The 14,101-nt window shown below is 41.0% G+C and overlaps 1 protein-coding gene and 1 pseudogene across 1 annotated transcript; one reads left to right on the forward strand and one right to left on the reverse strand.

The window, feature by feature from the left end:
* The first annotated feature begins 6,786 nt into the window (after positions 1-6,786).
* LOC118856034 (disintegrin and metalloproteinase domain-containing protein 30-like) lies at positions 6,787-9,379 on the forward strand. The gene has a single exon (XM_036766090.1). The coding sequence runs from the start codon at positions 7,006-7,008 to the stop codon at positions 9,172-9,174; it is 2,169 nt and encodes a 722-aa protein (XP_036621985.1). The 5' UTR covers positions 6,787-7,005; the 3' UTR covers positions 9,175-9,379.
* Positions 9,380-12,657: 3,278 nt separating this feature from the next.
* Positions 12,658-13,331, reverse strand: LOC118858457 (annotated as a pseudogene).
* Between the last annotated feature and the right edge of the window lie 770 nt (positions 13,332-14,101).

Here is a 14,101-nt window from a genome sequence, read left to right on the forward strand (position 1 = left end):
TGTGTGTGTGTGTGTGTGTTTGTAATTGTTCAACCTTCCTTTATTAGGATCAGGTGAAAATGAGTTTTAGGGGATGCCCATTCCTCTATGATTAAGTATTCTTCATCTTATGTAAGAGTGATTTCTTTTTTTTCTTTTCTTTTTTTTAATTTAATATATTTAGTTTTCAGCATTGATTTTCACAAGAGTTTAAATTACAAATTTTCTCCCCATTTCTACCCTCCCCCCACTCCAAGATGGCATATATTCTGGTTGCCCTATTCCCCAGTCAGCCCTCCCTTCTGTTACCCCACTCCCCTCCCATCCCCTTTTCCCTTCCTTTCTTATAGGGCAAGACAAATTTCTACGCCCCATTGCCTGTGTATCTTATTTTCTAGTTGCATGCAGAAACTTTGGTTTTGAACATCTGTTTTTAAAACTTTGAGTTCCAAATTCCCTCCCCTCTTCCTTTCCCACCCACCCTCCCTAAGAAGTCAAGCAATTCAACATAGGCCACATGTGTATCATTATGTATAACCCTTCCACAGTACTCGTGTTGTGAAAGACTATATTTTGCTCGTTCCTAACCTATCCCCCTTTATTGAATTTTCTCCCTTGACCCTGTCCTCTTTCAAAAGTGTTTGTTTTTGATTACCTCCTCCCCCATCTGCCCTCCCTTCTATCATCCCCCTTTTTTTATCTTCTTCCTTCTTCTTTCCTGTGGGGTAAGATACCCAATTGAGTATGTATGGTATTTCCTCCTCAGGTCAAATCTGATGAGAGCAAGATTCACTCATTCCTCCCTCACCTGCCTTCTCTTCTCTTCCTACAGAACTGCTTTTTCTTGCCACTTTTATGTGAGATAATTTACCCCATTCTATCTCTATCTCCCTCTCTCATTATATTCCTCTCTCATCCCTTAATTTGATTTTTTTCTTTTAGATATCTTCCCTTCATCTTCAACTCACCCTGTGCTCTCTCTCTCTCTCTCTCTCTATATATATATATATATAATATATATATATATGTATGTACACATACATATAAACATACATACACACTCTCATATACATATATATATATATACATATATATATGTATATATACACAAACATATATATGCATATTCCCTTCAGCTACCCTAATACTGAGGTCTCATGAATCATACACATCATCTTTCCATGTAGGAATGTCAACAAAACAGTTCAACTTTAGTAAGTCCCTTGCAATTTCTTTTTTTTGTTCTTTTTCTTGATTACCTTTTCATGCTTCTCTTGATTCTTATGTTTGAAAATCAAATTTTCTATTCAGTTCTGGTCTTTTCACTGAGAAAGCTTGAAAGTCCTCTATTTTATTGAAAATCCATATTTTGCCTTGGAGCATGATACTCAGTTTTGCTGGGTAGGTGATTCTTGGTTTTAATCCTAGCTCCATTGACCTCCAGAATATCGTATTCCAAGCCCTTCGATCTCTTAATGTAGAAGCTGCCAGATCTTTGGTTATTCTGATTGAATTTCCACACTACTCAAATTGTTTCTTTCTGGCTGCTTACAGTATTTTCTCCTTGATCTGGGAACTGTGGAATTTGGCGACAATATTCCTAGGAGATTTCTTTTGGGGATCTATTTGAGGAGGCAATCAATGGATTCTTTCAATTTCTATTTTGCCCTGTGGCTCTAGAATATCAGGGCAGTTCTTCTTGATAATTTCTTGAAAGATGATATCTAGGCTCTTTATTTGATCATGGCTTTCAGGTAGTCCAATAATTTTTAAATTATCTCTCCTGGATCTATTTTCCAGGTCAGTGGTTTTTCCAATGAGATAGTTCACATTGTCTTCCATTTTTTCATTCCTTTGGTTCTGTTTTATAATATCTTGATTTCTCATAAAGTCACTAGCTTCCACTTGCTCCAATCTAATTTTTAAGGTAGTATTTTCTTCAGTGGTCTTTTAGACCTCCTTTTCCATTTGGCTAATTCTGCCTTTCAAGGCATTCTTCTCCTCATTGACTTTTTGGAGCTCTTTTGCCATTTGAGTTAGTCTATTTTTTAAAGTGTTGTTTTCTTCAGTATATTTTTCCATATTTTTTGGGTCTCCTTTAGCAAGTCATTGACTTGTTTTTTATGGTTTTCTCACATCCTTCTCATTTCTCTTCCCAATTTTTCCTCTACTTCTCTAACTTGCTTTTCCAAATCCTTTTTGAGCTCTTTCATGGCCTGAGACCAGTTCATGTTTTTCTTGGAGGCTTTTGTTGTAGGCTCTTTGACTTTGTTGACTTCTTCTGGCTGTATGTTTTGGTCTTCTTTGTCACCAAAGAAAGAATCCAAAGTCTGAGACTGAATCTGGGTGCGTTTTCACTGCCTGGTCATATTCCCAGCCAACTAACTTGACCCTTGAGTTTTTCAGTGGGGTATGACTGCTTGTAGAGTTAAGAGAACTATGTTCCAAGCTTGGGGGGATGCGCCAGCTCTGCCACACCAGCACTCCTCCTTCCCCAAGAACCCCCAACCCGGACTGGACTTAGACCTTCAGCAGGCTCTTCACTCCTGCTCTGATCCACCACTTAATTCCTCCCACCAGGTGGGCCTGGGGCCGGAAGCAACTGCAGCTGTACTTCTGTAGCTGCCCCACCTCCACTGCCCCCAGGGCAGTAGCCGGAACTGCAAACTCCTTTTTTCACTCTGTCCCCAGCAGCTTTTCCCACTAACCTTCTCTGTTGTCTTTGGTGTTTATGGGTTGAGAAGTCTGGTGACTGCTGCAGCTCACTGATTCAGGGCGCTAGGGCACGCTCTGCCCAGCTCCTGGTCTGGTTGTTCCGCAACGCTCACACTGGGCTCTGCTCTGCTCCACTCTGCTCCCAGCTCCGTGCGGGATAGACCTCACCCAGAGACCATCCAGGCTGTCCTGGGCTGGAGCCCTGCTTCCCTCTGCTATTTTCTGGGTTCTGCAGTTCTAAAATTGGTTCAGAGCCATTTTTTATAGGTTTTTGGAGGGACTCGGTGGGGAGCTCACGCTAGTCCCTGCTTTCCAACCGCCATCTTGGCTCCCCCCACCGTGATAGTGATTTCTATTCCCTTCCTCCTCCTTTCTTCCCCAGTATAGTCTCTTGTCCCTCCTATTTTTGTCTTCTCATCATTGAGATAGAACAAAACCACCCATAGGCCCTTTGTCATACTTAACTTTCTTTGGTTCCCTTAAAGATATTAGAGTTCTCAGAAGACATTTGTTTCTTTTCTAATTGGATGTAAGCAATTCTTCCCCACATATTCCCTTCCAGGTAGACAAATGCGTAAATCTTTCTATGCCTGTCTTGATTCCTGTAATTCCATTTCTAAATGTCTATTCAGTTCTGTCTTTTTCACCAGGAACACTTGGAAATCCTCAGTGCCACAACCACTCCTTGCTCTGGGATGACAACCCTATGCAAAAGTCCCTTCCTCAGTCCCCACTGCATTTGCAAACCATCTCTACAACAAAGTTGCCAGTTAGCTCTTGTTCCTGCTCCTTGCACAGCATCAGGCCTATCTCTGTGGGATCTGTGACCACTCCTTACATTAACAAACAGCTACAAGTTTCAATCCAGTCCCAAGTCTGGAAGGTTCCGTGTTGCGTCTGTGTTATGGCTAAGTCTTGCTCCCAGTGCCCACAGACTTCCATCTCACTCTCTATGATGACCTAGGTTGGGAGGATGAGTCACTGTGTTTTATCCTTGGATTTCCCAACCACTGGTGCTCTTTCTAAATCTGTCTCCTACTCTAAGACCATAGACAACTGACCCTCAGTTCTAGTTTTGGCCAGTTAAATGACATTCTTGGCATTCTTAAAATTGGCTGCCCATCAATAATATATTTTGATGGTGCTTCTACTATGTCTGGGTATACCACAGAGTGCAAATGAATTACAAAGAAATATTGACATAGTCCATGAACATTGCTATGCACATTATTCAGACATCTCCCTAGTACATGGGTAAAATTCAAATAAACTTTTTAGGTTGTTAGGCTTATTAAACCTTCATAGAGAGGACTCCTATTGCAACTCACAGTTAATGGAGATTTCACAAAAAGTAGGGCCCCCAGGTGATGACTCTAAAGTCACTATCAAACACAAAATAACCATACAGAGCAAAAGTAGGGGCTTGCTGAAAGCAAAATTACTCCATCATTTTATGAGCCTCATAAGAAAGGATAAATATATGAGAGTCATTGCCAGCAGATTTGAAATATCTTTGGATGCTTTGGCCACTGAAGTCTGATTAGTTTGGCATTAGGCATCTGTTCCTAAAGGTGCCTCTACAAAACCACCAGATTGTGGCTTGATTGGCTAAAGGAATCCTAATGGCTCTCTATGTTTTAGGACTTTTATAAAAATCTATTCAGTTCAGTCTTACCTGTTACAAATTGCTCAAATAAAAAAACCATTTTAAAATCCGCACATATAAAAAATACGGTACAATGTTTGGAGATATCTCCATTGCACCCTTCTGGTGAGTTCTTCCTGGAATCTCCATTTTGAGGAAATACCCAGACCATCCACTCTTCATCTCTCTCCCAGTTCTGCTCCTGACTCTCCAGACTTCAGCAAGATGCCCTCTGCTTCACTCCTTTTGAACTCCCTTCTACTCTTCCCCCATAAAAATATAAACTTCTTGAGGGCAGGGAGAACCTTTCATTTTGCTTCATATATATTCCCAGTGCTTAGCCACATAGTAAGTGCTTAATAGTAAACACCCAGCTGGTGGTGCAGCAGATGGAACATTGGGTTTGGAACAAGAAGGACATGAGTTCAAAATCTGCCTCAGCTGATTAAAAGCTGTGTGACCTTGGGCAAGTCATTTAGTCTCTATTCACCTTAGTTTTCTTCATGGTAAGATGGGGATAATAATAGCACTTACCTCCCCACCTCCACCCCTGCCCCCACCCAGGGTTGTTGTGAGAATCAAGTAAGATAATATTTATAAAAAGCACCTGGCAAGTAGGCTTATTTCCATAGATGCTTATTTCCACCTCCACAACTGCTTTAATAAATGCTTGTTGACTTGACACAATGCCACCACTCACTATTGTATATCGAACAAGAATTGGATTTCATGGTTAAATACAATCATGTGATTGAGGAATTTAAGCTCACAAGGCCTGATCAGCAATGTCTATTCTCTAGGACAGGAAGATGGAGAAATTTTAATCTGCTTTAGTCTATTTAGGGGAGCTCATTTTCAGGTCAAATGTATGATAAATTTTCATATAGACTTGGTTATCACCACAGTTAAAACTAGTATTTTGTTTCTCATTTTTAATGAATCATTGTTAATTTTGTTTTCTTGTTTCATCATTTTAGTTTAATAGAAAAAAGAACGTCTTTTATCATTCAGTTTTCAATAAATGTTCATTTTTTAAAAAAAGTTTCTACATGTATGTATAGATATCTATCTGTCTAAAGACATTTCTCTATAGATATTGGTAGATCCATATCTACAGGGAGATATAGATCTCTACAGATAGATTTAACTATATATGTTAATATATAATATAGGCTAGATATCTCTATGTATATAGTATAGATAGATATCTTCCTAAGACATCTCTATAGATATTGGTAGTGTTATCTGTATTTATAGGTAGATATAGATGTCTTTCTATCTATGTTAATATATGATATGTGATAGATATCTAGATGTTGCAGATCTCTGTAGCTATGTCTACAGCAATAGAAAGCAATATACATAGTATAGATATAGATGTTTATAGGGCAGTTAGGTGGCACAGTGGATAGAGCACCTGGCCTGGAGCCAGGAAGACCTGAGTTCAAATTTGGCCTCACACACTTACTATCTGTGTGACCCTGGGCAAGTCACTTAACCTTGTTTGCCTTGGTTTCCTCATCTGTAAAATAAGCAGGGGAAGGTAATGTCAAACCATGCAAGTATCTTTGCCAAGAAAATCTCAAAGGCTGTCACAAAGAGTAGAAGATGACTTAGCAACTCAACAGTAATTATGTATATATGTGTGTGTATATATATATATATATCTACATATATATATTTATACATGATAAACATCTATGGGTGCTTCTCATCTTATATAGATATCTTTCTATAGATAGCTCTGCCTGTATCTGTTTATATATGTGATAAGTTAATAACATAGATCTGCCCAAGATATAGCTCTAGATAGTGTTAGATTGATATCTGTGGGTAGATGTCTATCTATAGATAGAGCTGTATGTGTTTATATAAGATATATGATAGCTCCAAGTATAGAAATTAGTACCTGAGATGTCTCTCTAGCTATAGATTTAGATCTCTAGCTTTATCTATATAGCTCTGTCTATATCTAGTTTTAAATATATATGATAATTATATGTTCACAGCATAGAGATATTGTTAGACCATGACCCGTAGGTAGCTATCCATGTCTATATATAAACAGTTCTGTGCATATGTGATATATGATAGTCATCTATATGTATATAGATAACATGGATAAGGATATATACCTAAGATATCCCTATTTATAGATATTAGTAGATCTCTATAAGTAAATAGATGTAGATATCTTTCTATGGATAGAAAAATCTGTCTCTATATGTTGATATATGATGTGATATGATATCTAGATGTTGCAGACATTTCTGTCGTTAGAGCTATAGCAAGAGATCTTTCAACACGGTTTCTCCCAACTGGTTCCTTATTCCCTTCCACTCCCATTGTTTATTTCAGCCAACCCATCTACCCATCCCCCCAGGAAGTTTCGCGTGGTCTTTTTGTATCCTTCCAGTCCCCTCCACTGGACCCCATCCAACGGACCTCATCCCAATCGAGCCCACCCCACCAGGTCCCAACCGCCCGGGAGGCTCGTGCTTGGGCCAATGCCCTGGAAGGTGCGCCAGGGGCGCAGCCGAGTTCACACAGCCCTTTACACCGTTGGCTGCCGCAGTCCCCCTGGCGCTTCTCTGGCTCCTTCAGACCTCTCTCCCAGATCTGGGCTGTAGCTCCCGGGCTCCTTGGAGGGGAGGCAGGAAGCCGGCATGGGGTTTGAGGGAGCCGTCGTCTCTCACCTAGGTGGCTCCTTCCTGCTGCTCGGTCTGGGTACGCTCCTGCTCCGCCCAGGCTGCCTGGCTCTGGCCTTCGGGTACCGGCCAGGGAGGGGCTTTTCCTCCTACGAAGTGATCATCCCCAGGCAGCTGGGTCCCCGCAAGGGGGATCCTGAGGTGGCCGGCCGGACATCTTACCTCCTGCAGGTGGAGGGCAAGAAGCAAGTTGTCCACCTTCGCCCTAAAAGGCTGCTGTTGTCCAGACACCTGCGCATTTTCTCCTTCACCGGGCAGGGAGCCATTCTGGAGGACCAGCCTTATATCCCTGATGACTGCAACTACGGAGGTTACGTGGAGGGTTCCCCCGACTCCGTGGTTACGTTAAACACCTGCTTTGGAGGGCTCCGAGGGATACTGAATATGAATGGAAGCCTTTACCAAATGGAACCCTTGAAGGCCTCTACAAAATTTGAACACATGCTGTATCGCCTGAAGAAGGAGGTTCGAGCTGATCGCACTTGCGGGGTAATTGCTGAAGAAACAGCTCCACGTTTGGCCAACGACCAGAACCTAGAGATTTCTGCCAAGTTTGTTTGGAGCTATATACACCTTAAGTATGTAGAAGCCTTTCTTGTGATATCTAATGGGAGATATCAACTTTTGGGATCCAATATGACTGCTTGCCTTAATGAGTGTTTTACTTTGATAGCTTTGGCAGATGCGGTTTTTCAGGGACTCAATTGTAAAATTTATCTGGAGGGAGTTGAGGTCTGGTCCGTCGAGGACAAAATCAACATTAAGGACTCTGACGAAGATAAAATTTATGAAGAGTTTATGAAATATAAAGAGGAGCAACTAGACCCCCGTGTCAAGTCAGATTGGGCACATTTAATTGTGAGTAAAGAGATCGCCACAAAAGCCAAGGTAGGAGGTATCTGTGAAAAAGGAAATAGTGCCTCTGTGAGCAGTCTATCTCAAGAGAACCTGAGTGGTTCTAATGAGTTTCTTCATGCATTGGGCCATATGCTGGGCATAAATGACGACACCGATGAATGTAAATGTCATGGTGCCGACAGATGCTTAATGAACAAAAACCCTGGGGATGGAGGTGTCAGTAGATGCAGTTACATGGAGTATTTTGAAAAGGTAGCCAGCAATGAAACATGTTTGTCTAATGTACCAGAACTAGCGAAAAGAAAAATTTCTGTATGTGGTGACAAAGTGGTGGAAGGAGACGAACAGTGTGACTGTGGCACACCAAAGGACTGTGAGCAAGATAAGTGTTGCGAGCCAACATGTAAATTAAAAGCTAGAGCATCGTGTGCTTTTGGTCCTTGCTGCTATCACTGTAGATTTCGAGTAGCAGGGAAACTGTGTAGGGCCAAGAACAGCGAATGTGACCTTGAGGAGTATTGCAATGGCACCTCTGAATACTGCCCTGATAACACCTACATTCAGGATGGCACCCTATGCTCTGACCGTGGCTATTGTTTCCACGGGTTGTGCAATTCTCGGAATCGGCAGTGCAAGCGTATTTTTGGACACAGTGCTACAGCGGGACCTCTTGCCTGCTATGAAGAAGCCAATCAAGGAGACCGCTTTGGCAACTGTGGAATTATGGCAGGTGTTTACTCCAAGTGTGAACCTGACAATGTGTTATGTGGAAGATTACAGTGTGTCAACGTCAAGGGTGTTCCTATCCTGGCTGACCACTATACAGTAGTTACGAATTTTGTCAGCCAGGGCAATCTTACTTGCTGGGGGACAGACTATCATGCTCCAATGAGAACAATAAAACTGGAGGATATTGGAGAAGTAAAAGAAGGCACTGCCTGTGGTGAGGGATTTTTATGTATTAACAAGACTTGTACAAACATGAATGCTCTTAATTTTGACTGTACAGTGGACACCTGTACCAAGAGAGGAATCTGCAACAATAATAAAAATTGCCACTGTGACTATGGATGGGCCCCTCCATTCTGTAAGAAGTATGGATTTGGAGGAAGTATTGACAGTGGCCCTCCCCCAAAATGGGAAAAGGCTCCCTGGAGAAATATCATACCTGTGGTCCTTTTTCTTGGGCGGTGTTTTGCTTTAGGTGGAGCAGGATTTCTGTCTGGGGCAGGTAGAGCAGCAGATTTATTTCACCGTGTATTTGGTTAGAAAAATGAAGCAGTCCAAGCAAGGAAAAAAAGAGGAAAACCATTATTGCTGAATAAGAAAGCAGATTCATCTATATTACGTGATTTGGAAGACCCTGAAATCTTCTCTTGAAACAGTAGCTCATAAAAACCATTAACCATGAATGTCATGCAAAGCTAGGTTTTCTTAGCTTACATATTTTGTCAGAAAATAAAGATCCTTTACCCTAATGAATTTTTTTTATATTTTTTGAGAGTTTTATCTGCCCCATAAGTTCTGTTAAAGATTAAGGAATTCTATTTGTCCAAACTTTGAATCTGGAGATTGAATTAGGGCATTGGCAGGAATTTCCTGGGACACTTCAGGCAGAACTATCATTACGACTATTTCAAACTACAGAAATCAAGGTAGTTTTAATGCTTGCAGTCCTATGGACAGAAGCATATCTACAGTCCCAGGAACAAAGTACTAGCTGTGTGAGCTTGGGCAACACATCTGACCTTTACTCTAGAAAAGGAAAGGGTTGGAGTGACATCAAATATATGTTCCATAGCATGATAATAGTACTAAATAATAAATTTTATAATTAAAAAAACAAACTATTTTTATTAAAGCATTGCAGTGTTGTCCAGGATGGGAGTAGAGGAAACCAAAAAAAAAAAGCTTATAACTGGAGCTTGTAGCTTGACCCTTGTGAGACCTTGGCCTTATTTTAACTCAACAACATTTATTAAGTGCCCTACCAGTAGGGGGCATAGTGGATAAAGTACCAAGCCTAGAGTCAGGAAGACTCATTTCCCTGAGTTCAAATCTAGCCTCAGACACTAGCTGTGTAACCCTGGGCAAGTTACTTACCCCTGTTTGCCTCATTTCCTCACTTGTAAAATGAGCTGGAGAAAGAAATGACAAACTACTCCACTGTCTTTGCAAAACAAACAAACAAACGAATCCAAAATGGGGTCAAGAAGAATCAGACATAAGTGAAATGTCTGAACAACAACAATACTTACCACATTAAGGAAAGATTCATTTTTAGGAGCCGGTAGGTGGTGCAATGTATAGAGCATGGGGCTGGAGTCAGGAAGACCTGAGTTCAAATCCAGCCTCAGACACTTATTAGCTGTGTGATCCAACAACAACAACAAAAACCATCAATTGGCAAGTATTAATTACTCATACCTTCTATATGTCATTTCCAGTGCTAGGTTCTGGAAATAGAAGTGCAAAGAATGAAATGATACCTACTCTCAGTAAGTTTACATTGTCACAGGATAGGTAACAAGTATGTATAAAAACATACACAGCATAAACATAAGCTGAATAAATATAAAGACATAAAATTAGGCACACTTTAGGTTGTTTGGGAAAGAAGACACTAGCACTTGGCAGGTGTGTGGGGAATCAAGAAAGACTTCGGGTAGTAGATGGCGATTGAGCTTTATTTTAAAGGAAGAGACTGAGATGGGGCTAAGTAGGGTGTGCATTCCAGGTATGGGAGAGGATCAGTGCCCAGGGACGGTAACAGGAGTGTTGAATGTGGTGAACAGGGGCTAGTTTTATGGAGGGGGCAGCTTTGTGGAGTGTAGCTTGGAGTAGGGAGAAGCTAGTGGCAGCTAGGTGGCAGTGTAGTGGATTAAGTGCTGGGTCTAGAGTTAGGAAGATCTGAGTTCCAACAAACCCTTAACTAGCTGTGTGACCCCGGATACACTTACAATACATAATGGATCCATTGATTAATAACGTGCTGAATCTCTCTTAATCTCTGTTTGTTCATCTATATAATAGGGATAATAATAGTACCTACTTTCCAGGGTGCTTATGAGGATCAAATGAGATAATCTTCATAAGTGCTTTACAAACCTTAAAGTGCTACATAAATGCTAACTATTATTAGATGCAGGGAAACCAGATAGAATGCTAGTGCTGTAGTTCAGGCAAGATATGATAAAGGTTTGAACTAGAGTGGTGGCTGTTGGCCAGGGAGAAAAGGCACCATCTAAAGAAGAAATGTTGTGAAAGAATAAAATACTTGGCAACTGGTTGGATGTATGGGGTGAATGAGAATGAGGAATCGAGGAAAATTCTGAGATTGTAAACTTGGATGGTGGGAAGGAAGGTGACAACCCTAGAAATAAGAAAGGTTCAGAGGAGAGGTGCATTGTGGGGGTGGGGGGATGGAGAAAGGGCAGCAAATATGATCAATTTGGCTTTGGATATGTTGAGTTTGAGATGCCTACAGGACTTCTTGAATGAAATGCCCAATAGGCAACTGGCAATGTGGAATTAGAGTTCAGGAAAGAGATCAGGGATGTACACATAGATCTCAGAGTTACCTGGTTGTCGTTGTTCAGCCATTTCAGTCATGTCAGACTCTTTGTGGCCCCATTTGGGATTTTCTTGGCAGAGACATTGGAGTGGTTTGCTGTTTCCTTCTCTGGCTTATTTTATAGATGAGGAACTGAGGCAAACAGGGTTAAATGACTTGCCCAGGGTCACACAGCTAGTAATTGTCTGAAGCCAGATTTGAACTCAGGAAGACAAATCTTCCTGATTCCTAGCCCAGTACAATACCTAGCTGATGAAGGAAAAGAGTTTAAAAGAGAAAAGAGGGTCCAGTATAGTATTCGTCTGTAAAATGGGGATATCTATAGGAGCGACCCTAGAAGGCTATTGTAAGGATCATATGAGAGAATTTACATTAAGTGACAAATGATAATTAAGATAATTTATATTAAGATAGTTATCAATATCAATCATTATTAGTTTTATTTACATATATTTTCCATAGTCATTTTAACTTCCTGAACATGAACATTTTAATTTTTCTTGAACATGAGGAATCCCTGAACTCTGTGAATTTATGAACATAATTCATGAGTCCCCTCATTCACAGAAATGTATCCCACTGTCTCATCTAAGGTTTATAGTTGTTTCCTTCCAACATAGGCCTGGGAAAGCTGATCTAGAGCCCATATCCCTAAAGAATGTCATAAATGTGTTACAATTTAGAGTACAATATTAATCTAGTCTCTCTTAATATCCTGTTCTGTTATTCCAGAGATGGACTCCAGTAGGGTGGTATTACCTAGAAATATATTGCACTATGTAGGGGGCAGTGTGGTACACTGGGAAGAGCATTGGATCCTCAAGTAAGAGGAACCAGGTTCAAATCCTGCTTCTGACACTACCTGTGTGATCTTGGGCAACTTACTTAATCTCCCTAGCCTTAGCTTCTTCATAATTGGTTGTTGTTCAGTTGTTTTCAGTCATATCCCACCCCTCACTTGGGGCTTTCTTGGCAAAGATACTTGGAGTGGTCTGCCATTTTCTTCTCCGTAATAGGGTTGTACTAAATCGCCTCTGAGGTCCCTTTAGCTCTACACTTCAAATGGCTGTGAACAAAGTGCTTTGCAAACTAATTCACTCTCCAAGTTGTTGTTTCTTTTGGGTTTTTTTTGGTTGCAAATATTTTTATTTAAATGTAATTTTTGAGGATGGTAGGTTTTAGATCTTATTGAAGGCAGCAACATCCATGGATTGCACAGTCTTCAAAGGCAGTTATCTGTTCCTCTAGTGTATCAGTCCCAACTTTATCATCTTCAACTACACATTGTATCTGATGCTTCTTGATGCCATATCCCACTGGAACTAGTTTAGAAGATCCCCAGATCAAACCATCCACCTGAATGCTTCTGACACATTCCTCCAATTTTGCCAAATCTGTCTCATCACCCTAAGGTTTTACATCCAGTAAGATGAAAGACTTGGCAAGAATTGCTGACTTTTTTATTTCTTTGATTAATACTGCAAGCAAGGCATTCTTCTCTTAGCTTCTTTACTTCTTCACTTTCCTCCTCCTCAGAGCCAAAGAGATCAATGTCATCATCATCTTTACCGTCTGTAGCTCCACTTCCTGTGGTATCTTCTACATCAGCAGGCCCATGTTTGCCCAAAGCCTTCTTTATTCCTGGCAAGCTTGTGTTTTGCTTCTCATAGGATTTAATGTGGTTATACCAACAGAGTGCATGGTACAAGTTGACAGTTGGTGGGCCTGAAACAGCTTTGAATACTACAATATCAGCCTGGGATGGCACATACCCCTTGATGTAGCTCTTGTCTGCCAGGAAGTCATTTTGGTACTGCAGGACTGTAGAAGTCTTGAGATCTCCGAAGCCCATGGTGGTGGTGGTGGGAGGGACTGGGAAGAGGAGGAAGCGGCGATGAAGACAGAGGAACTGATCTCCAGGTAGGAAGGCAGCGGACACTGTGAACACACTAGCGCCAGCCACTGGCTGAAAAAAGGCTCTAACTGTAAATGGTAATTATTACAACCAAAGCATACTACTACCACTTCCCTACCCCTAATATAATATTGGGTCTTTTCTCAATCCTCTTCCTCCTTGACCTCTCTGCAGCCTTTGTCACTGTTTTATTTATTTATTTATTTAATTTATTGATTTTCAAAAGTTTGAATTACAAATTTTCTCCCCATTTCTACCCTCCCCCCAACTCCAAGATGGCATATATTCTGGTTGCCCCATTCCCCAGTCAGTCCTCCCTTCTGTCACCCCACTCCCCCCCCCCCATCTCCTTTTCCCTTAACTTTTTTGCAGGGCAAGATAAATTTCTATGCCCCATTGCCTGTATATCTTATTTTCTAGTTGCATGTGAAAACTTTTTTTGAATATCTATTTTTAAAACTTTGAGTTCCAAATTCTCTCCCCTCTTCCCTTCCCACCCACCCTCCTTAAGAAGGCAAGCAATGCAACATAGGCCTCATGCACATCATTATATAAAACCCTTCCACAATACTCATGTTGTGAAAGACTAACTATATTTTGCTCCTTTCTATCCTATCCCCCTTTATTCAGCTTTCTCCCTTGACCCTGTCCCTTTTCAAAAGTGTTTGCTTTTCATTACCTCCTCCCCATCTGCCCTCCCTTCTATC

The sequence above is a fragment of the Trichosurus vulpecula genome, chromosome 7 (assembly GCF_011100635.1).
Source record: "Trichosurus vulpecula isolate mTriVul1 chromosome 7, mTriVul1.pri, whole genome shotgun sequence".
Lineage (NCBI taxonomy): Eukaryota > Metazoa > Chordata > Mammalia > Diprotodontia > Phalangeridae > Trichosurus > Trichosurus vulpecula.